The sequence below is a fragment of the Durio zibethinus genome, chromosome 2, assembly GCF_047325235.1.
Source record: "Durio zibethinus cultivar Kanyao isolate XHJ-2024 chromosome 2, ASM4732523v1, whole genome shotgun sequence".
Classification (NCBI taxonomy): Eukaryota; Viridiplantae; Streptophyta; class Magnoliopsida; order Malvales; family Malvaceae; genus Durio; species Durio zibethinus.
This window is the reverse complement of record NC_143163.1, coordinates 33,005,040-33,030,194: the sequence shown is the minus strand read 5'-3', so window position 1 is coordinate 33,030,194 and position 25,155 is coordinate 33,005,040. Positions and strand designations below refer to the sequence as shown.

At 27.5% G+C, this 25,155-nt stretch overlaps 1 protein-coding gene across 6 annotated transcripts; it reads right to left on the bottom strand.

Moving 5' to 3' along the window:
* Window positions 1–60: 60 nt before the first annotated feature.
* Window positions 61–5,029, bottom strand: LOC111317899 (anthranilate phosphoribosyltransferase). 6 transcript variants are annotated; one of them, XR_016332383.1, is made up of 11 exons: window positions 4,479–5,029; window positions 3,656–4,138; window positions 3,373–3,530; window positions 3,066–3,149; window positions 2,919–2,971; window positions 1,780–1,861; window positions 1,430–1,537; window positions 1,055–1,178; window positions 829–914; window positions 567–740; window positions 61–481 (listed from the first exon to the last, which is right to left on the bottom strand). XR_016332383.1 is itself a non-coding variant. In XM_089752205.1 (11 exons), exons 1-11 carry the CDS (start codon window positions 4,852–4,854, stop codon window positions 260–262), a joined length of 1,716 nt encoding a protein of 571 aa, XP_089608331.1. In that variant the 5' UTR covers window positions 4,855–5,029; the 3' UTR covers window positions 61–259. The 6 variants fall into 6 exon arrangements, 4 of the variants coding, with proteins under 4 accessions (XP_089608331.1, XP_022776140.1, XP_022776142.1 ...); XM_089752205.1 differs by lacking the exon at window positions 567–740 and having other exon boundaries at window positions 3,066–3,168; window positions 3,373–3,431; window positions 3,511–3,530; XR_002693541.2 differs by having other exon boundaries at window positions 572–914.
* Between the last annotated feature and the right edge of the window lie 20,126 nt (window positions 5,030–25,155).

The following is a 25,155-nucleotide window of genomic DNA, read 5'->3' as shown; positions in this document are numbered from 1 at the left end:
ATGCTTTTTTAAGTGCCAAACCAATGTCAATGTCTTTGCACGGTAAAAAAAACACTAATGTCAGATGCAAAGAATTAATCAATGACACTGGATTTTGAACTAGTTTTACACAGAACAAAACGTTAATGCTATGAAAAACAGATGAAAAGAAAATCTGTTAGACCAAACTTTCTCTCTTTTCCTCTTTTAACAACTTTTACTAATTTTACAACACTGATCTACAAAAATAAAAAAGCAGCAAGCACTGCTTCATACCGGCTCATTTGAACTTGTGCGACATCTTTATGTAATTTAGAAGCCTCTTAAGAGCCTTACCAGTGTCAATGGCTTCTCTGGCTCTATCCAGAGCTAAGGATACGTCCTCTGCACCTTCACATCCTAGTAAATGATCCACAATTCCAGCATTGAAAACAATTCGATCATATGCCGCCCCTTTTTGGCCGTGAAGAGCTGCCAAACCCAACTCTATATTCTTTGATACCTGGTATTGCAGCAAACATAGTCAAATGACCATGGGTTTCAAAATAACAAACAGAGACAAAAGAAAAGAGTCTTTTCTTCTCCACCTTACCGGTGGTTGCAAACGGGGGAGGCTGAATTTTTTTTCTTCCAGAAAATCAGGAATTATAACTTTCTTAGGGTGTCAGTTTGGAAGTACAAAGTATATAATTCAATAGTCCACCAACAACTTTACTACTAAATAAAGCAGCAAGCTAATAGGTAAGGAATTGGGAAGCATCCTGCAAGTGCATCACTCAATAGCGCCGGAACAACTAGACAGGCAGAGAATGACCAAGACCATATAGCAAAGGATTTTCTAAATTTTACCGATCTATCAGTTCTTGGAGTATCAGTTGGTTCAAAACCATAGTCTGTAGCATTAACCTCAAGCCTGAAACTCTGACGTGATACACCTGCAATGTTAGGATATTGGATGCATAAAAATTCCGGGAACAATCTTCATTCTGTAAATATCACAGAACTTTTCAATACACCGAAAATAGGAATTTATAACTGTTAGAGTGGATTAGAGAAGATGCAGTTAAATACGAACCATCCACTTCAAAAGCTGATTCCATGCCTACTGAACGAAAACCTGAACAATAGTTCACAGGAAGTCCTTTTGATGCGTTTGCTGATCGCAACCTAGTTGTCATTGAGAGGGCACCTTCTTCACCCTTCAACAAGAGCAGTCTAACATTAAATGTTTTCTTCAGATTACTTGTTGATTTTTCTGAATTTAAACTGAATTAAAAAGTATCTTGAATATTGTAAAATGTAAATCCTATGTTATTTTATTACCCCTTAACCAAAACAATTTCAAAGATAACTTATATTCTAAAGGTGAAGTTGTCAACAAAGCCAACGCCAAGTAGTTGAAAAGGGCTCTGCTTGTTTTGTTGTTGTTGCATAAAGGTAAAGCTCTAACCTTCACTACCAAACCAGAATGCACACCTCTTCTTTTCATAAGCATTAACAAGGGCTCCTCATAAGCTTCATGATAAAATCCAGCAACAATTGATTCCCTTCCCTTTGCCTGTTAGAGAAACATCCTTGTTGAAATAAGCACACCAGTCTAATTTAGGAATACTTTAAACTTGCATAGAATATAAGTAGTATAGAATATGATTTCTTTGCACAAGATGCTAAGCAAACTTTTAGCTAGATTAAGCATCCTTAAAAAGCAACCACAACATATACATCCATCCATGCATATATACATAATATGTACAATATTAAACTAACACAACTAACATTGCTATCCACATAAATGCTCACCCTAATAAATTGCTGAACCTTTTCAGTTGTTGCCAGTGGTGGGCGTTTCTTTATTTGCTCCCTCAATCCAATCAATGAATATCTGTGAAAAGCATAAAAGATTCTTACCTGCTTCATTTTATTTGTAGGAAATAAACATAAATGGTTACACCCATGATACACTAGAATATAAAATCAAGTCCAACCCTTTCACTGAAAACCCAAAATATTACAGTTTCCAATTCAATTATGTTATGCTTCAGAATAAGAAAACCAACTTCGACCAAATAGACCATTAATTAACACAGTTGTTAAATTAAGTATACAATTACATCTAAAATTTAGAGACGGAGAAGAAAAAAGACATGGAATTATAAACCAAGAACAATCAACCTTAATAAGATCAATGTCTTAGGTGCTCAGGCTTTCAACCAGAGTACAATATTATAAAGGACTTCATTCAAAGGAGCCACAGTAGCATAACATAAGAGGTACCAAGTTCCTAGACACATTACACACATGAAAGGAAAGCAAAAATGAACATTTATTAATGTGGAATAAGAAACAGACCATTTTTTTTCCAATTCGATAATGTTTATGTTTCAGAATAAGAAAACCAATTTCAAACAAATAGACCATTAATTAATACAGTTCTTAAATTAAGTGTATAATTACGTCTAAAATTATGAGACCAAAGAAGAAAAAAAATGTGGAATTATGACCCAAGTATAATCAATGTTAATGAGATCTTTGTCTTAGGTGCTAGGGGTTTCAACTGGAGTAAGATCATAACTATAGGACTTCATTCAAAGGAGCCTAGATAGCATAATATAAAAGGCACCAAGTTTCTGAACACAGTATGCATCATCATAAACCATGAAAGGAGAAGATATTATCTGAAATAAAATTTACTTGGCAGTTGACATTGATGGACGCTTAAAATATTGGTTAGAAGTACAGACTAGTTTTTAGTCTGATTTTCAGGTGAAACACTTTGGACTTGAAATTGGATTCAAATGTTAAGAGTAAGTATTTTGAACCCGTATCCATTTTTATTTCCAACTTCTTTTTCCTTTTTTTCCCCTTTTTTAAGGGCAACAGGGAACAAAAAATGAGAAAGAAAAAGAAATACAACAGATATATTCGGTTAGATTCCATACAGAGATGGGCGAGCTTCACGTTGACTTACGTAAGCAAAACCAACCTCCTCATCCTGTAATATCAATTTTAAAAGTTTCAACAAGGAAAGAGAAAAAGGAAGGAGGGAGGGGGCAGGGAGAGAGGAAGAAGAGTAAGTGTGAGCCAACCTCAATGAGGTCTCTTGTTTGATGTAAGGATAAGTTTGTGTTTGCTCCCATAAACTTAAGCATTTGTTCTTCAGTTACACCCCCCTGAGGAAAGGAACAATTCCTTATGTTCGATGAAACATTAGGAGCAATGAGAGTGCAAAACATTACAAGCATTGGCAATTTAGTATTTTGAAATTCAGAACAATTTTGGCTATTTAGAAGATGAATCGCAGCAGTTGTAACATTAACAGCTTCTTTTTCGTTTCCCAGGATTAATCATAATAAAGAAAATGATTCACGTGCCATAAGCAAACCGAGAACTTACCTTAGGTGGCATCCATTCCACACCATGAAGCAAGGAAGATTCACCGTAACAGGATCTAACTGCAGCAACAAACAATGTGCTCCTAAAGTAACGTGTGTTTCCATCATAAGGTTCACCATAATGGGTTAACGATCTAACCTCAGCAACTGGAGCAGGACCTGTTGATTGCTCAATAGATTAATCAGAAGATAATAAATTTCATTTGGCTGATATTACTCAATCGCTTGCAATACATCATTCTGACAAGTTCTAAAAAAATAAACTAAAAATGTAAATCACATACCAAGTTCATCATCAAATGCAAGGCAGTATGCTTTAAGTTCCCGATCTGTTTCCCTGTTCATGCGTTGCCCAATTAAGAATGCTGAAAGCAATGATTCACTTACTCCAGTGGATTTGCCATCTTCCAATTTCAATGGAAGAACATCTCTGAGAACACCTTGAACTTCCTCATATCCAAGGTGACCTCCTGCCAAAATTTCTCTAAGTGCACCAACCAATCTCATTTCACTTGTGCCATTCCCAACAAACTGTGGCCCTATCGAACTTCCTAGTCCCATTATAGATCCTTCAGGATCAGCAATGAAGATCACATCAGGTGGTAGTGCTCGTACCAGAAGCGGCCAAAATATGTTCATTGCATGCCTTTCTCCTTCACTCCATTGAGTCGCTTCAGGGAAGGCATTTGCACGGATTGTCATTCCAGCGAAGAATGCTCCAAGCTGTGCTTTGGAGACTTGTTCTTCATCTTTTAGTTCTCCCCTAACTGTCAACATACGCAAAACAATACCTAACTAACTTCAGCCATAGAATAAAACTAATTCCTTTGTAATTCACAACCTTCAAGACAGACGTCAAATCATCGTCGCCTGTAAGATTTGACCAAGCTACATCTATTTTCAAACTTTCAAGTTCTAATAGATCACTTTCGAGCAGATTCCCAAGTCCAAGAAAATTTGACAAATGCATATCCCTAAGCAGCCTTATTCAATAAATTAATTAAACTTAATAATTTGTATTAACTTTGAGACGATTTAAGTTCTGAGAAAATAATTCTAAAAAAAAAGGATATAGTTATAAGAGAAATGGAGTAACGAACATTTGACCTGATCTTAAAATGGTGTCCATGACCTTAAACGCCTGCTCCTCAGAGAGCGGTCTGGTCTGCATGGGTCCAGTGCAAACCCTAGCTTGAGCTTCCAGCACCGCCTGGTTCGGCTTCAGCAACTTAGAGTTACGATACGTGGAAGAAATCGCTGGGTTTCTAATATCGGATTCTTTAAGCCCTAACTGCTCTATAGTTGCGGAGTCCAACATAGCTCTCGTGGCGGTGAAACGCGATTTTCGCCCGATCAAACGGTGGGCACCATCATTCTTCAAGAAATGAAGCGAAGTTGAAGTACGGGATAGATTGGGATTGCGAGAGTTGGTGTTGATTGAAGAGAAAGAAAGAGAAGTTTCTGGAGTAAGCAGGGCTCGCATTTTGAATTTTTGATGAAATTTATGGCCCTTGCCTTATCAGATTTTTTTTTTGGTTGGGCAAATGAAAAAAAAAAATGGCTTAAAAGTGGGGGTTGCCGTCTACGATGGAGATTTATGAAAGGGAAAACCGGAAAATAGAAGGGTAAGGCGAATTGAAAAGAATTTAAAATTTCTCAGTTACCCAATTGAAAGCTGTGCTTTTATGGTGGCTTAGCTGGCGCATCGACGGCATTATTATTTTAAGTCATAAAGGGAATAATCGAAAATCATTAAAAAAAAATTTAACGTCAACTATCGTGATTTATTTTTTTATTTGGAGGTTCCAAAATTGTTCTTGAATAAAGGATTATGTATTGATTAATTAATTAATGAAATTAAATGCTTTAAAGAGATTGTAATTTATAGATAAAAAAATAAAATTGAGATTGGAATTTAAATTTATTAAAATTAATTTTTAAAAATATTGTATAAATCAATTAGAGTTATCAAAATTAATTTTTTAATTTAAAAAAAAATTCCAAAGTGTGGTTTTTTTTGTTAAGAAAAATGCATGAATAGATAAACTGTTCAAGTAAGATTATCGTATTTGACAACTTAAGATAAGTGATTGCAGGTTATGTCTTCGAGATGATTTCAACTAATAATTACTTATAAAATTTGAATCCAAAATTTTTTTATAAAAAAAAATAAATCTTAACCAATTGGATCAACCACTTATTGATAAAAATTAGTGATTTGCATGCTTATATTGAACATGCTAATTTATAAATTCAATTATATTTATGCTAGTTACATGTTTTTATTTCTTGGTAGCCAATTTATTTTATGTTTGAATTGGACTTTTGTGTATTAGATGTAAGCCCATTTTTAATGTTTGATGTAAGAATGAAATGAAAATATAAGATGTAAGCCCGTTTGTATATTAGATGTAAACCCATTTTTAATGTATGAAGCGAAATATTATATGTTTGATATAAGTATGAAGTGAAAATGTTAAAGACATATGATTTGCGAAATTTTAAATTTTGAAAAGGAATATGATTTTTAGAGAGATATTAATTTCTAACAGGTGACTTTTTTTATTATGATAATATTATATTTTTGTATTTAATTTCGTAAAATTTTAGATTATATAATAAAGACTATTTATTATAATTTCTTTCATCTTATCTTGCATAAATATATAAAAATCAAAACATTTAGCATAAAAAGAAATAATTTTATTTAGATAAGTTATATTTTTGACATGTGAAATATCATAGATAAATGCCATGTATTATATAATTAATGAATTTTATTATATAATTAATTTTAAAATAATTTATTATTGCTAAATTAATTATGTTTAAATACCAATATTCTTACCTCTTATAAATTAACTATAATTAATTTGAATCTTAATTTAAAAAATAAAAATTAAATAGAAGTTAATTAATCATGAATAATTTTGCATATTTACTAATCTTTATTTATGATTATATAAACATATTAATTTGTTAGAACAATCTAATATATATATATATATATATGTATATGTATATGTATATTTACACACACAAAAAAGTTAATTTCAATATATTAACTTGAAAAAAAAAAACGAAATAAGTCTATATATGTAAAGTAACTTTGTACACATAAATAGTGTCAAATGATGTCACGTATTTTGATCATAATCAACAATTCAAATTTCAAAATTAAAATTACAAACTAATTTAATCTTTAATATTTTTTCAATTATCGTCCAAAAAATATTGTTCAATAGCTTTAATTTTAGTTTTTCTTTTAATCTTTAAGTATGAATATTTCTTTTTTTTTATTATTTTTTACAATAAAAGTCTTATTGGCCATGCATTCAATATCTTTAATTTTGCTTTGAATTCTCTAAAACTTTTTATAGTTACATTACTTTAATTTTGGGTATTTGATTACAAAAAAAAAATTGATAGGTCAAATTATATATTTAAAATTTAAACTCTATAATAATATGTAATTAAGGAGATAAAAAAATTTTTCATAATAATATATAATTTATTGATAGCTCAATCATTGAGATTCACATTTTTTAATATATATATTGTCTATATATATAATGGAGATATGATAAGTTGATACATATAACAACCGTTGTCAAAAAATTTTAATTTATATTTTTTTATTCTTTTTTACCCTTGATTCATGGTTTAAATAATGGTATGACTTTTTGATATTTTACACCAATTTTCTACATTTTATAATAAGCTCTAAAAGGGTGTTATAAGATTATAACTCTGTGAGTATTATTATTTTTTTTTTACATGTTCTTTTATTTTTTTTATTTAGTATTATATTTTTGCAAATATATTTTCCTTGATTATTCAAGTTAGAATTATTAGATTAATCTTAATTATGATTATTTGATTTTTTGCTTTTTATTTTAGTTTTGGTTTAGTATTCTTAAATATTTTACTATGAAAATTAATTGATAAGTAATCTTTTCTCAATTTTGCAGTTGCAAGGTTTTCATATCAAAACAAAAATTTATAATGTTAAAAAAGAATGTGAATGATGATGAATTTTTTTTATCAAAAGTTTAATTTTTTTTATAGACCTCTTTGAATGATTTTTTGATTTATTATTAATATTTGGCACTTATGTGTTTCTATCTCTTTGATAAATTCATTATTCAATTTGCCAAAAAAATGATTAAAAGTCTACTTTTATTAATTTTTTATTTGATTATTAAGCATTCGATTTGTAATGAGTAATGAAAGAGACTATTCTTCTCTTCACTTATTTTTATTTACAGTTTTAATTTACTTCTCAATTCAATTCATATTAAAAGTATTAATTTTTTTAATTTTTTAATTTGACAAATTAAATCAATTAATATATAATTAATAAATTAATAAATACTACAATTACAATTATAAAATAGTTAATTCTCTAATCAATTATTTGATACATTTATATTTGATAAAATATAATATTCAGTAATTGATGTATTTCATGTGCAAATATATAAAATAATTCAAAAAACTAAATTGATTATATTTATATTTTTATTATTGATTTTAAATCACTCTCAATTCAATTCATATTATAAATATTAAAATATGAAAAATTTATTAATTTAAAATCAATATATAATTAATAAATTAATAAATAGTACAATTACGATTATAAAATAATTGATTCTCTAATTAATTATTTGTTACATTTATATTTGATTAAATATGGTATCCATTTGAGTAATTGATGCATTTCATGTGTAAATATATAAAGCAAATATATCAAATTAAGTCTCCACAATTAAATTAATGGAATAAAATATTTTATTAATTTATATTTGATTGATACATTTATATTTCATTAAATATGGTTTCATTTGATTTTATTTGATAAAATATTAAAACACGTTAATTTCATTTTGTTATCAATTGTAACGTTTTATAATTTTATTATTTAATATTAATGTGCATTGATTTAATTAAAATTTAATTTGTTTTATTACCATTATTAAATACAATAAATTTAATTTGTTTTATTGTTCTAAATTAAGAGATCTCTAAATGTTAATGACAAAATAAAATATTTTAATATCAATTAACTTGCCATTGTTAAACCATTATTTACTCACAATTTTTATTATTTTGATATTAACTTTCATAATTTAAAATTATCTTATTAATTGACTATATTTATGTTTTTATTATTAACTTTAAATCATTCTCAATTCAATTCATAATAAAAGTATTAAAATTTTAAAAATTTCTTAATTTGACAAATTAAATCAATCAATATATAATTAATAATTTAATAAATACTATAATTACAATTATAAAATAATTGACTCTTTAATCAATTATTTGATACATTTATATTTGATTAAATCTAGTATCCATTTGAGTAATTGATGTATTTCATGTGTAAATATAGAAAGCAAATATTTCAAATTAAATTCTCCATAATTAAATTAATGGAATAAAATATTTTATTAATTTATATTTGATTGATAGATTCATATTTCATTAAATATGATTTCATTTTATTTCATTTGGTAAACTATTAATGCATGTTTGATTTCATTTGATAAAATATTAATGCATTTAAATTTCATTTGTAACATTTTATAATTTTAAAATCTAGATATTAATACACGTGTATTTAATTAAAATTTATTTTATTTTATTGCCATTATTAAATACAAACAATTTAATTTGTTTTATTGTTCTAAATTAAAGAATCTCTAAATGTTAATGGCTGAATAAAATGTTTTAATATCAATCAACTTGTCATTTTTAGACCATTATTCACTCACAATTTCTATTATTTCAATATTAACTTTCATAATTTAAAATTATCTTATTAATTAACTCAAAACACAAATTTTGTATAAATAGCTCTAGGTTAAGCATTATGCATCTTTAACCACTTTTCATTAATTTTATATCTTTTGATCACTACTCAACTTTACTTTAATTTTCTCTATAATTTTTACTTTGCATCGTTTTTTGGTCTGTGCTGCTCAAATGTTATTCTCTTTTTATACTTATATTTTATATTTATTTAACTATGATATTAGCTTTTTTTTTAATATTTTTTGTTGATTATTTATTTAAAAATAAATGGGTATATACAGGGAAAGTCTTTCACCAGAGTCATTATCATGAAAGTTAATACCATTTTTTGTTGGTATTATATGTCATATGGGTATAACAAAAAACTATCTGAAATTGATAGGAAATGTTAATGTTATTCCTATAATGTTGATGTCCTTTAATCCAACTCTAAAGTAATTAGTATTTATATTTTTTATATTTGATACATATAAAAATTATTATTCCATGATGATAATAAAAGTATTTTAAATTATTATATTATATTTATAATTGTAGAATTTTGCATTTTTTGGTAAGTACAAGTTGAATATTAAGGCATATGATAATTTTGAAAGAGCAATGTTCATACAGTTCAATACAAAAGCTAAGGATTTAATTAATAGAGATATTGACGATCTTTTTAAAATATCTATTAAGGTATTGAGTTAAAAATTATTTTAATATTATTTAATATTCAAATTAATTGAATGATATATTTATACTTATGATTTAGGAAAATGAAGATTATAAAATCGAAGAGATATTTGAAGATATTAGAGCTAAAATTTGTGTGTTCGATATGAGAAAAACCAAATATAATCTTAAGACAAGTAGTACCAAACTTATAGTGAATAAAGTGTATAATTTTGATCCTAAGCTTGAATGTCAAAAATTATTGAAAAAGATATGTATAAGTTTATTATAATGATTCTGTTTTTATAAAGTTATATAATCTAGATTATAACTTAACAGTCATCAAATTACGGATTGTTATTTTATCTATCTTTTCACCTTCATTTGTGAAATCTATTAGCTCATCAAGTAAAATGACACATGCTTCAAATATAGCAAAAAATACTAGAGAATCAATTGTTGTATTTTTGCCTTAACAACAACTTATGGAATAATCTCACATGAAAAAAAAAGTTTGTATACGAAATTGATTTTCAAGATGAAATTTTTAATTTTTTAAAATCGAAAACATTATTATCTTTTATTTAGAGATTATTTGGATTTAATAAATTATAGGTTAAGTTTTCTTTAGAGTTGATGATAATTGCATAAGTATATTCAATATATAATTAATTAATTTTATTATATTAAAATATATGAATTTAAATAAAAATGATTATATAAGTTATGGGTTGTTCATAAACTTCATAGCTTATATTATCATTTAAAAAAATTTATATTTATGTAAGATTTATTGATATATAAATATATTTTCGTGTATTGCACGGGTTTAAAACTACCAATCTTATATAAATATATAAAAGCCAAAGCTTTTGGCAAAAATGGAAAAAAAATCTTATGTAGACGGCTTAAAATGTTGACATGTGGATGGTTTTAAAAATTGTTATGTGACATCTAATAACACATGACAAACATTTCAACTACCAATTATGTTATTAAAATTAAACCTATGACAACCATTAAAAAACAAAAATAAATTTTTTTTTTCATTTTTAATGTTAAATAAGATGGTATATTATGAATAATATATATATATATATATATATAATAAAGTCAAAGGCTACTTGGTTGTTTGGTATTATTTTTTGGTTTATATTTTATGCTTTTGAAAATTTTGTTTTGTTTTATTTTCAATTTATTGAATTTGAAAACATATTTAGATAGAATGTTTTTGTTTTAGAAATGTGAAAACAAAAACATGCAAGAGAAAGTAGTTAAAACTTTTAGATTATGGTTGTTATTAATAATATAATAATATAATAATATTTATTAATTAATATATTATATTATTTATTAATATAATATTATTTATAATATATTAATAAATATAACAATATAATATATTATTATTTATATAGTACAAATATTATTTTATAAATATAATAATTGTAGCGTTACTATAGTGGATTAATTGTAATTTTTATGAATAATGCTTGTGGTAATAGTGCCAAGTTGTTTTCAAAAAACTGAAAAGACAATTTTTTTGTTTTCAAAAATTTCCAAAACTTTCCAAAACTTTTTTCAATTTTAAAAAACAAAAGACAAAAACAATCTACCAAACATGTTTTTGTTTTCAATTTAAAAAAAATTCGAAAAAAAAAACAGAAAATAGAAACGTTACAAAGCGACCCCTATATTTTTTAAATATAAATGCAATATTTGATTTAAAAAAAAAAGTCAAATATAAAGTTAAAGACTGTGTTTTTGTTGTATAATATGTCAAAGATTTTTATGACAATAAATGTAATCTTTGAAAAATAACCAACCACTATGCTTGGTTTTTAAAAAAGTTACAAACACTACATTTTTGTTTACTAAACATTGTCGCTTAATTAAAGACGATGTTTTTAGAGAAGGAAACATAGTCTTTGACTTTATTATATAGGCATAATGCTTATACATTTACAAACGTGGTCTTTGATTAAAACAACATGTCTTTTTTTAAACATGTAACGTTTGAATGAAAAAAAATAATTTTTACATGCATTACGTTTATGGAATAAGTATGTTTTACTTTTCTTTAAAAATGATGTATACTTATATTTAAAAAGTAATGTTTGAATGAAAAAAAAAATTTTACAAGCACAACATTTATTGAACAATAAACATAGTTTTTACTTTTCTTTAAAGACAACATTTCCTCTTTTAAAAATGTAGTGTTTGATTGAAAAAAAATTTACAAGCATTACATTTATGGAATGATAAACATAGTATTTACTTTTCTTTACAAATTTTTTGTCCAAGCTCAGAATGCCAGTCTTTCACAAATCAATTTCCTTAAACCTTAAACCTTATGGCATCAATTCATTATTGTTGCTTTCATTGCTGGTGTCATCATCGTTTCAGGTAACAAATTATTGCTTTATGTTATGTTATGATGTGTCAATGGAATGATATATGAAATATTTACTTTTCTTTATAAATTTATTTTTTCCCAAACTCAAAAAACCAATATCTCACAAATTGATTTCCTTAAACCTTAAATCCTACAGTGTCAATTCATGACTGTTGTTGCCTTTGTTGCTATCACCATCATTTCAAGTAAAAAAATTATTACCTTATGTTATGTTATGATGTGTCAATAGAATGATAAATGTAGTATTTATTTTTCTTTATAAATTTATTTTTTTCCAAACTCAAAATACCAGTATCTTACAAAACGATTTCCTTAAACTTTAAATCGATTTGTCGTCATTGTTGCCGTGTTCGTTGCCATCATTGTCATCTTATAGCCATCATTGCTATCGTCCTCATTTCAGGTAATAAATCATTACCTTATGTTATGTTATGATGTGTCAATTGATTTTCTTATGTTAAGAAATGCTCTTATTCCATTTTATATTTATTTGTATGAAATGTTCTTATTTATTCCATATTTATTCCATTCTGTCACTGTCGTGATGAAATGTTATTATGTTATGAAATAAATAAATACATGTCTACCTAAACTGAACATAAAGAAGAACATTTGATTGACACAACATGTTCGAAAAAAAAAAGTTAGGAGATGATCTAAGTTGCTTCAAGCAACCAAGAAGAAAATATATGTTAAGTTCAATGTCTATGGCCAACCTATCTTAAACGGTGTGTCGAAGATGGTTAGCCATATTGGATGTCTTGTCTGAGAGACAATATCCATTAACTATAATAGTTGAAAGAATGTTCCAACAGAGAAAAATGATCATATATGAGAATCGATTGTGGTAAGTTATATTAATCAAATTAAAGTTATTGATTATTGATATCTAGTGCTTATGGAATGTAATTACACTGCCTTGTTCAAATGTTTTAATTTATTCTTTGTAAGAATGTTTTGACATCCCACTAAAGTATAAAAAGGTTGTATTGTAATTTGTTAGGCAGAAATTCAGAGACTTTAAAGGCAGATTAACTCATAAATATCTATTACCTAATGCTAACAATTCTAAATTGTTGTTGGCTCATCCTCTAATAATATATTCAGATATAATTAGTGATGTAGAATGGATGAAGTTTGTTTCAATTCAACTATCAAATGAATTTAGTGTATGCATAACAATTTTTTTTTAGAAAATTATTGAAGTTGGGATTTTATTATGTGTTCTTGAATTTATTTTTTGCAAAAAATAAAAGAAGTCCAACAGCAAATAAGAGCCCAAAAAAAGTATAACCATTGAGTATTAAGAAAAGGGTATGCAAATGTGAAATATGAACTTATAAGTTTTTTATTGTGTGTTATACACATGATTTTAGGAATTTAAAATTCTATTACTTTTAAGTTGCAAACTTATATTTTCATATGGTTTCAGAAAACATCCAGCTCAAGCAATAAAATATCAATATGGGATATTTGGAAAAAAAACACATGCATAAAAAATTGAAAATTATACTAATGAAGTAGCTGAAGAAATGGTTAAAAAGATGGTAAGTGCATATCGTATTTATATCTCGTTTGCTATTTTTTTTTATGCATGTTAATTATCATATTTATTTACGTAAGTATTTTGTGTTTTAGAACAACATAGTTATGAGATGCATATCCAGTGAAAGTGAAATTGGTGCTGGTGTAGATATGTTGACCTTAGCTTTTGGTTAAAAAAAAAAAACTTAGCGTGTTAGGGGTTTTGGGAGCTTTGTTTGTCCAACAAATTATTTCAAAACAAAACTTAAACCTCGCACATCCAAGACTACTAAATATTTATCCATAATAGCTCAACAAGATGAACGAATTGGTAAATTAGAGCACAATTATTAGCTATGACAACTAACACAATGAGCCAATCCATTACCAATAATATAGGAAATAAATTCATGGATAAAGCTTTTCACTAATCTTCTTTTCCGATAATACATGTTCTGAACTAATTAATTGAATTATTTGATAATTGTGATTTGATTTTATATGAATACACTTAAATTTTGTATGTAACAAATTTTCAAGATTGAGATTATCCAAAATCTACCTATGGAAATTAGTATGCATGCACTTTTCAATTATGCGCAACAAAGATTAGTAGGTGGATCGCTAATAAATGTGGAAATTAAGGGTGGACTATTTAATTATCTATCAACTTTGTGGATTGGGGAGGAGAAGATTACTAGATTTTGTTCGATGGTAGAAATATCAGTTACAAAAATATTAGTGTATATGAGATTAGCTTATATATTCATTTAAATATATATAATATATATTGATTCATATATAATGTATATCAATATTATAATTGATTTGCATATATTGTGTAGCCTCATTACAAATGTGTGAAGAAGAGACAGATGACTAATATCTATAGATTTATTAACCCAAGTTGTATATTTACTACTGTCGGCATGTCCCTAAGCATGCATTTATTTTGGCATGTGTAATGGAAATAGAGTCGTAATAGTTTCTTGTACCTTATAATCTTGTTTATTTGTTCATTGTTTATTTTGTTAATTACTTTACATTGGTTTATACATATTTGATAATTTTAAAAGCATTACATTATTACATGGAATCGATACTATTTATTCAAAGGTCATAGGTAGTTGGTTTTCATTGAATATGCAACTTAGACGATTTACGTTTTCAACTTAGGAAAAGATAACCGAAAACCATCATAAGAACTAACAAATATGATAAAAAAGTACTTATCTTAGTTTTGTCAAATAATTTTTGTTATGTTTACTAGGGGTGTGCAGTCGGTTAATTTGGTTAATTCGGTCTGAAAAAATCAATAACCGAATTAACTGATTTTATTTTATCAGTAACCAAACCGACCAACAAAATTTTAACTAACCGATTTAACCGAACCGATCAAAAATCGGTTCGATTCAGTTATTTCGATTAAATAACCGGATTTTTCATCATTTTTTCTCTTATTTTGAATAATTATTTAGCTACAAATTCAATATAATAAAACTCAAATTGACATACCATTTAAACTAAATCACTAAAGAATTTAATAATTTCTACAATATTTTACAAGAAAAAAGACAAATAAATACTCATTTAAACTTATTTAATCAAAATAAATTAAATAATAAGTTTTAAAAAGTATTACTTTAACATATATCAAATAACCAACAAAGCCATCAATACATAATAATTGTCATTTCAACACATAAACAAGTTTTCAAGGATCAACAAGCCAACTTAAAAAAGCAAATCAAGCAAATATGCATCTCATAACTTTGGTGCAAAACATAAAAGACATTTTAAGTTGACAAATTGAGCTAACAACTCATACAAAACATTAAACAAGACAAGAACACTCCGAGTTGACAAATTGATATAAAAGTTCATAAAAAAACATAAAACAAGCTAATTAAAGGATATTCCAAGTTCTAACAGCATTCTTCATACATGAACCCCATAACTTTGGTGCACATTCTTCATTTTTTCCTAAAATGTTAAAAAGATTAAAATTTTAATTAGTTGTCAATTAATACAATAAATATTTTTTAAATGTAAATATTCATAGAAATTAATAATGAAATTATTTCAAAAGGTACATGCACCTTTGTTTTAATCAATTACTGGATCTAAGGCAATTTTTGACAAATCTAAAAATATATAAACCAAAAATAACAAAAGTAAGCTTTAAACAAATAAAAAAATAAAAAATAATAATCCTTAAAAAATAAATGATAGTATAAATAAAATATTACTTAAATCCATTTTGTCAAGCTGTATCAAATCATCTTCAGGTTGAAATGAATCAAGATTAGAAGATCTACGTAACCAATCTTGAGCACAAATAAGGGCTTGCACAATTTTAGGAGTTAAAGAGCTCCTATATGCATCAAGCACACGACCACCAGTGTTAAAAGCAGATTCAGAAGCAACTGTGGATATAGGAATTGCTAACACATCACGAGCTAGATGGGAAAGGATAGGAAACCTATGGCTATTAAGTTTCCACCAAATTAAAACATCAAAGTCATCACTATCATCATCGTCAGGCTCCTCACTCAAATATTTAGCCAATTCTGATTTATGTTCATCTTTGCCATGTTCAATCCTATACCTCTTGTACTTGGACTTAAAGCTTTCCTTTTTTTTTGTCGTTCCATTTCCACTTTCATCATCAGTGGGCTGTGACATTTGGCTCACTTGACTACTTTCACCAACTTGCTCAGACTGAGGTTCAAACATTCTTTTGTATTCATTAAATAAGTTTTCTATTGCTTATTGTACTTTTTTAATCATCAATGAAGCTTCATAAGAAGAATAAATTTTCATGAAGCAATATTCAACAAAAGGAAATTTTTTTGAAGGATCAAGAAAAGAAGCAATATAAACCAACATATTCATGTTCTCTATATTTCCCCAATACTTATCATATTTATCCTTCATTCTCTTCGCCATTGCATTCAACTCAACATCAGGATTTAATTGCCATTCTCGCAAAGTGGAATAAACATCACATATATCATCAAGAAAAGTATTAGATGTGATGTAAGAAGTACCTGAAACTTTCACGGTGAGATCATAAAATTGTTGCAAGAAAAGGTAAAACTTTCTAACAATTGCCCAATCATTTTGATCGGGTACCCCATCTCCCATCAAAAGCTCACTTCTATAATAAGGATCAACATCATCAAATGCATCAAATGCCCTTTCAAACTTATGAGCTGCATCCAACATCAAATAAGTAGAATTCCATCTAGTGCTAACATCCAAACACAATAAACTTTTACTTTGAATATGTTCATTCACAATACACTCTTTAAACTTAGCTAACCTGAAAGGTGATTGTCTCACATATCTTATTGCCCCTCTAACACGAGCAATTGTTTCATTCATTTCCTTAAATCCATCACAAACAATAAGATTAACAATATGTGCAATGCATCTCAAATGAAGATATTTGCCTCCCAAAATACTAGTTCTAGCATTGTTAAATTTTTTCCTCAAATATGCAATTGTAACATCATTAGAACTAGCATTATCAATTGTAACAGTAAAAATCTTATCAATCCCCCAATCACGTAAACATTTTTCAATCGCCTCACCAATAGCTTCACCTTTGTGACTAAAAATGAGACAAAAATTTAATATCTTTTCATTTAGTTTCCAATCTTTGTCTATGAAGTGAGCCGTAAGACACATATAATTGATCATTTGTAATGAGGTCCATGTATCAGTGGTAAGAGATACTCTTGTTAAAGATGATTTCATGAATTGCTTCAAATGAGTCTTTTCATCAATATAAAGCTGATAGCAATCCCTAGCAACTGTCCATCGTGATGGTACACGAAATCTAGGACATGCAACTAACATGCAATGCTAAATCCTTTCGACTCCATAAATCTAAATGGCAACTCATTCAGAATGATCATTTTAGCTATAACTTTTCTAACAGCATCTTGATTAAATTTCTAAGTGCCTAAAGATTCCACTCCTCCTGACGGCAACACCAATTCTGTTTGAGTACCATCATCCCCACTAACACGAGGAACCTTTTTACAAGAATTCATGTGATTCTTTAAAGCGGTGGTTCCATTCTTTTTAGGATCAGCAAAAAATTCTCTGTCACAATAATTACACCTAGCTTTACGATTACCTTTCTCATTAAGAAATTTAGTAAAGTGGTCCCATACCTCTGACCATGGCTTAGATGCTCGTCTCATCACTTTGGAATTTACAGTTGCACTTTTTGTTACCTCATCATATGCAGGAAGTTTAGAGGCCAATTGTGTTTGATTAGTTGTAGAATCCAAAATCATATCATTCACTTCATTTGACATCTTAAAAAAAAAAATAGCAAGTGATCAAATTATATCCAAACAATAAAAAATAAATAATTAAATTATATTAAAATAATAAATAAAAATAAAATTATATTCAAATAATGAAAAAATAATAAAGTAATATTCACACAATTATTGAACACATTGGATATTCAAATAATGAAATAGTTTGTTAATTAAACTATATATTAGTTGCTTATTTTATCAACAAACAATGTAAGTGTCTAGCATAGTTTAAGCTAATTTATTTTAACTTTTAATTTAAGTATCTAGCATAATTTAGATTAATTAGTTGCTAGATCTAGTAAGAAAGTTAAAACTTAAAAGTGCTAGATCTCTGACAATAGATTTCTTTAAATTTTTTATTCCCAAATAGTTGTGTTTTAAATTTATTTCTCTATGTATACATCCAGTATTTACACACTCTACTTCAAGGTGTAAATCACTTAAACTATTTCTATCTTTCGCTTGTGAGTTGTGGGACCATTCTTGAATCGTCTTAGTCCACATCATTACCATGTTGCCATACCATCAGTCATCCCTAAATTACCAAAAAAAAGCAACAAAATTTGTATTTATTAAAGCTGCATCTCATTTCATAACCAAATGATCTCATCAATCCTTTGATTTCATTTCTTCTCATTCATTCCAAGTGTGTTCTTCACACTTTCCACAGCACCCTGAGCCATGCCCTTCATTTGCTCTCCAGTCTGCAACAGTACAAATTCCTATTTCATTAGTTTCCTAACCAAAGCTCAAAATAACGTAAACTTTATCAATTGTCTGTTTAATGTACCCTAAAATGAGGTATTATTATTATTGAAAAGCAAAAGAATTGATGAAAAGAAATGGTAGATAAAGAAGAAACCTACTGAAAGAAACCGGTAGTCTGCTGCAAGAAACCAGCAGTCTGCTGCAGAAAACCAGTAGTCTACTGCAGGAAACCAGCAGACGTAGGAAACCAATAGTCTGCTGCAGGAAACCAGTAGTCTGCTGCAGGAAACCAGTAGTCTGTTGCTGTCTTTGCTGAACAGACTCTTGAGCTGATTGAGTAGCATTTGTTACCTGGTCTCTAGCTGCATTTGTAGTATCCTTATAATTACAGAGCTTGAATTATGCTTGGGGAATAGACTTAACTAAATCAACAGATAAAATTCAGCAATCTGAGAAAAGTGCGCTTCACCACACGTTAATTGGTTTCCCCAGTCGGCCTCCATGCTAGAAAATAGCATTTTCTTTTACTTTTTCTTGAGTCCACTTTCCATATCGTCTTAGTTCGAATAGTTGTTGCTTTCTTTTGGTAATTTAGCGAAGTAAGTCGAAACTGGCAGAAACTGTTATTAAAAATCTTGCTCCCTTCATTTTTATAAGTTAAAGTGCTTTCATTGACTAAAAAGAGTATTTTCACAACTTGCTACAGATACTGTAAATCCAAAGTGGGGCGTGGAAGGTTTTGACTTTTGATCTTTTTGTTCCAGAACCTAGTCAATCAATCGGAGGAGTAAACAAGCCACTAAAAGTCCTAGACCTATTCCTTCCAGGCTAGAGATAGTGTCCATCTATCGAATCACTCTAAACAAGTAAACAACAAAAGCTACTGAAAAATACCAGCAAAAAAAACATTATCGTGGGCACACCTTGGGGTTAAGGTTTGGTTGTTTGGGTTATCTTTAGCTTAAAACATACAGGAAGAATACAGCTCTAAACATCACTCTAAAAGAAAAAATAAAGGTTATTAAGATTTAAGAACTTACGATGGCGTCTTGGGCAGATTGATCTCTACAACTGTGGATCTTGTGTAGCAAATTAGAGAGAGCAACAGATTATGAGGCAAGTAGCCAAGCAAGAGAGTAAGAGGGAGGCAAAGATGCAGGAGATTGAAGGAGAGTAAACTGTAAAGGGCAAAGACATAGTAAGCTGCAACAGAGGAAGAGCAAAAAGCAGAAAGGGGAAACGGCTGGGTGGATGAGTTATAAAAAAGGTAAGTTAAATTTAGGTTTTTTTAAAGAGAATTTACATATTTACCCTTAATTATTATAAGATCGATTAATTCGGTTATCAATTTTAAAAATTGATAACCGATCGATTTAACTAATTTAACCGATCTTAAAACTGATTACAATCGAAAACCGATTAAACCGAATCGAAATGACCATATTTCATAATTTCGGTCGGTTAAATCGGTTAGAACCGATATATGCTCACCCCTAATGTTTACGATTTATTTATGAGTATAATATTATGTTTACGATTTTCTTTGTGTTGTTTAAAGGGATTGACTATTCGTAATAAAAAGAAGAAAATCACGTGGGTTATATTTCTGGTAAGTTTGTTTATTTTATTTTCTTCAATTATTTAGAGCTATGTGAAAAGCACTTAACAACCAAACAATGGTTTGTAAGTTTCTCATCAACCAGGAAGTCAAGAATATGGGTATTATTATGTCATCTATTTCATAAAAAAAATAGTTTGCAATGATTTTATAAGTATACCAGATAAGATTAGCATAATTTTAAACTACATACCAGATAAGATTAGCATAATTTTAAACTACAGATAAATGTTTCTACCATAAACACAATTATAAAATGCATATTAATTGACATTTATTCAATTTTTTTCAATGGGTTGATAAAGAAGAATTCACATAAGAAGAAATTAATAAAGTATGTCATGAATGATGTGACTATATATCCAGATTTATACAGTAAGAATTGAGAACAAAGAGTTTTTTTCTTTGGTTAGTTTATGTAAATTTATATATTAATGTAAATGCAATATAAATAATTTGTATAGAAATTTAAATTTTTTTCATTTATACAAATTCAAACTTTATTATTAACACAAGTCCAAAATTTTCATTTAAACATGTTCAAATTTTATGATCTATACATGTCCAAAGTTTTTCATTTATACAAGTCCAATTTTTGTGATGTATATGTGACTTATGTCTAAATTCAACAAATGTTTGATATACATAGCAAATAAGATGTTAATAAAACAAATCAGCTATATGGGTCTTAAAGGTGAAAAGTCAAATGATAGTTAATAAGCATTTACATTCATTCAATTACTTTCATATGTAATTTTCTCTAAATTCATGTGGTAACATAAAGGAGAAATCAAATTTATGAGTATCTTGAGAGAAACCATCTAGTTGTATGATTTTAATTAAGAGCGACATTTGCTTATCACTGCCCTCAGCTTTTTTCTTGAAAAACGATAAAATGCCTTTAATTTCTTATGCTGCCTCACAATATATAGCCTCGATATTGTTTATTTACACAACCAATTTCGTTAATTCATCCGAGCTCCAAGAACTCTTCTTGTTTGACAGTGTTTTACTTGTAGTAGAGGTTGTTGCATAAGCTGAACTTTTAACTTCATCATCTTTAATCTCTCCCTTTCTTGAGCAATATTGACCTTATTCTCATTATATTTAAAGTTAGCATCATCATTAATATTAAATGATTTCACAATATCAGTCGCTATTTAAGCTTTTAGACCAATAGCTTTATTGGATCTAAAAATCTTGACAAAGTCATCATAATGATGGAAAAGTTTGTTCTTTAAGCCTTTAGCATGGAGATGAGTTTACATAAAAGTTAAATAAAATATGTATCATATATTTTGATAAGAAATCAACAATCAAAGTAACTTATATATTCATGTTAACTATTTACCCCAATCTACTAATGAAAAATATCATGGTTAGCAGTTACACATTTATTTCTATCGTTTTAGCCAAATCTACTTGCATTGCTACCATATTACAAATAACATGATATTGTCTCTTCAGTAACTTTATCATTAACTCTATGTGTAGGTTTGCTTTCAGTTATGCTTGAGAAATTTTATCCTCCAACATCTTTTTTAGATGTCTTAGATAGTCAACTCTGAAGGTTTTATCTAGGATCATTAACCAAAACATATAGGCATTGGACAAGTATGTTTAGCCTTTGTCTATGTGTGATTATCTATTGATGAGATTTTTTTTTTTCTTTTAGAGGTATTTCTTTTGTTGGCACCAAATGACAACATTTTGTTATCCTAATAATTTAGTTAGACATTATGCAACAAAAGCATATTAAATCAAATATCAATTAAAATGAACCAATAATTAGTGTAGGAAGAAAACTAATAGACATGATAAGAAAATGAATATTGTTACAAACAATAATCAACTACATTGTACACTTAACATAAAAAAAAGAAAAGCAAATATAAAACAAATGTAATAAACAAATATTACACTCAACCATATCATACACACATCAATGTAAGCAAGCATACAAAAAAACATTATCCTTAACCATTGGATTGCAATTAATTCGTGAACATCTCTTCTACCAATTTGTCTCTAAATTCAATCCAAGTATCACTTGACTCAACGTGCCTAATCAAATCTTGATGATTATCTCTGTCTACTTGGCTATTATTTACTTCAATAACATCGTCTTTAATAGGGTCAATTAACATCTCAGACCTAATAAAATTATAAAGAAGCTAGTAAGTAGAAATGATTCTACACTATATTTTAATTGGATAAAAATGATTTATCCTTTAAAATTGCACATCTAGCTTTTAATACCAAAACATCTCTTGATATAATTTCTTACTTGAAAGTGTTTTGTATTTAAGTATTCTTGGGGTGTCGTTGGTTGGTGTCCTAGCCTCTAAGCATTCAAGTGATACCTTTGACCTCTATAAAGTGCCAAAAAAACTTTCTCATTTATGTATCCAACATCACATAAATAGTAAAAATCTAATCCAATGATCACAACATTAATATACATTTTAAAAATGTGTTCCATGCAAAACTAAAAATTAAAATATTAAAGCTAATACCTTATGTGATCCTTAAATCATTTTTACGTGTAATGATATCCCTGAGCATTCTGCCATTTACTATAGAATATTCCCATCCTAGTAGAACATAAGTGAATTGTATGTCTGGTGTGCAAACACGAAGAATATTAGTAGCAATTTCATTTTTCCTAGTTTTGTACCTAAGCATGTCAACTAAGTCTACATTCACCTTTATGTATGTTTCATTTAAGGCACTTAAACAATCCTAAACTCAACAACTCTAATTAATACATAATTAATACATGATACAAAATTGAGATTTATTAATATTTATTCAAAGCAAGCAATGAATAATGCATTACCCTAAACTATTTTTATATATTATTTATTGAATTCTCTGGTATCGGTTCTAGTTTTTTAAATAATAAAGAATGTAGTCTCAAAACATAATTTAGCATAGCATGAAATTGTTTACTAATTGTCTCTCTGGATCTGGCTGCTTGACGCTTTATAACCTTATTTTTTGTATGATAAATAATAATGTGAAGAAAGTTAATAACCATTTTTCTATTGACATTTGTCTAGATGCTTTTAATCATCATTGTGTTTGAAACAATTAACATAGTTTTGCAAAAGCTTATCTCTTATCTATTTTACAATTATCTACATTTTGTGTATCACTCTTATAGACCATTTTGTTTAAGTTTAATGACCTAATTTGAAGCCTATCATGATTTTCATCAACATAAGATATTCTATGTCTTTTTAAATTTTGTTGTAACTATGTCATGGCAACAATAAGCAGTAATTGAAACATACTTTCGATCTAGTTCATTTGCAAAATAGGCATTTTTACCAATTGCATCTTCTTTTTTATTGATAAAATGAGTCATAACTGTTTACGAGAAAGATTTTTTTTTAATGTTGAAAACATGTGTCAAAAGCAATAATGTGCATTTAGTAGATTAAGATCTAAGTCACATTCAACAAAAAATAAAATAGCAAGAGAACATTTGATTAGCCTAAGAAATAACAACAAAACATTTATATATCAAGAACAAAAAATTGATAGTAAGAACACATATGATAGATCAATAACATTTCAATCAAAATCTAATCTAAATCTACCAACATAATAAGAAGACATCTGATGCAAACAAATAATGCATAACAGATCATACAAAACAAAGAGTAGACTGACCGTATATCGATAAAGATAAGCTAAAATGAACTGCACGAAGATGAAATCGCAAAGATAGAAGCTAATGTTGTGTGAAACATAAAAGAATGATTTGACTAAAGCTTTACAATGTTGTATGAAAAGAGAAAGTGGTTTATATCATGTTTAAATGCAAGTATATTTTGTTATTTTTTATTGATTATCAACCATGTTTTGAAACTAAAAAAAAAATGGTCTTTGTTATTTATCAACCACGTTTTGAAAGCCAAAAACATGGTTTTTATTAACTTATCAAAGACTACATTTTTTTATGTTAGAAACATAGTTAATGATATTAAACACTACATTTCTTACATAAAAAAATGCAATTAAAACACTCTAAAAAACCATAGTTAAAAGATGTTTATATCAATGACTACGTTTCCATAATAAAAAATGCAATCATTAATATACATAAATTATTTATTTATCAAATACTATGTTTTTGACATAAGAAACATAATTAAAAGTATCATAAATATTATATTTTAATATTATATCAATCAATATGATTTCAAACAAAGAAATGTTGTTGATTTAAAAATATCTGTTTTATTTTGTTATTATTTTAATTGATCTACTACATTTCACATATAAAAAACTTAGTGCTTCTAAAATAAAAAAATTAAAAAACCTAAATTTGCAGTTATTTACATCGTTTGTTCTTTTAAAAACGTTATTTTTATTATATGTAATATACTACGTCTCTAATTATGTGTCAAGTGTTTAATCGTATGGCTCAGATTGTAGCTTTATCCAATTGTGTGGTTATAAATACCTATTTTCATGGTAGAATGAGTTTCCATTTATTATGCAATAATGTTAATTTTTAATGGTAAAATAAATTGAAAAAATTTATTATTAAGGACAAAATGAAAAAAATTAATTTTTCTCCAAAAATCTTAAAAAATCATAAAAAAATGAGTTTCTGATTTCAAACTATTTGTACACTAATAAAAATCTTAAAATACTCTTAAAAATCAAATACCGTGAATCAAATGTAATCCT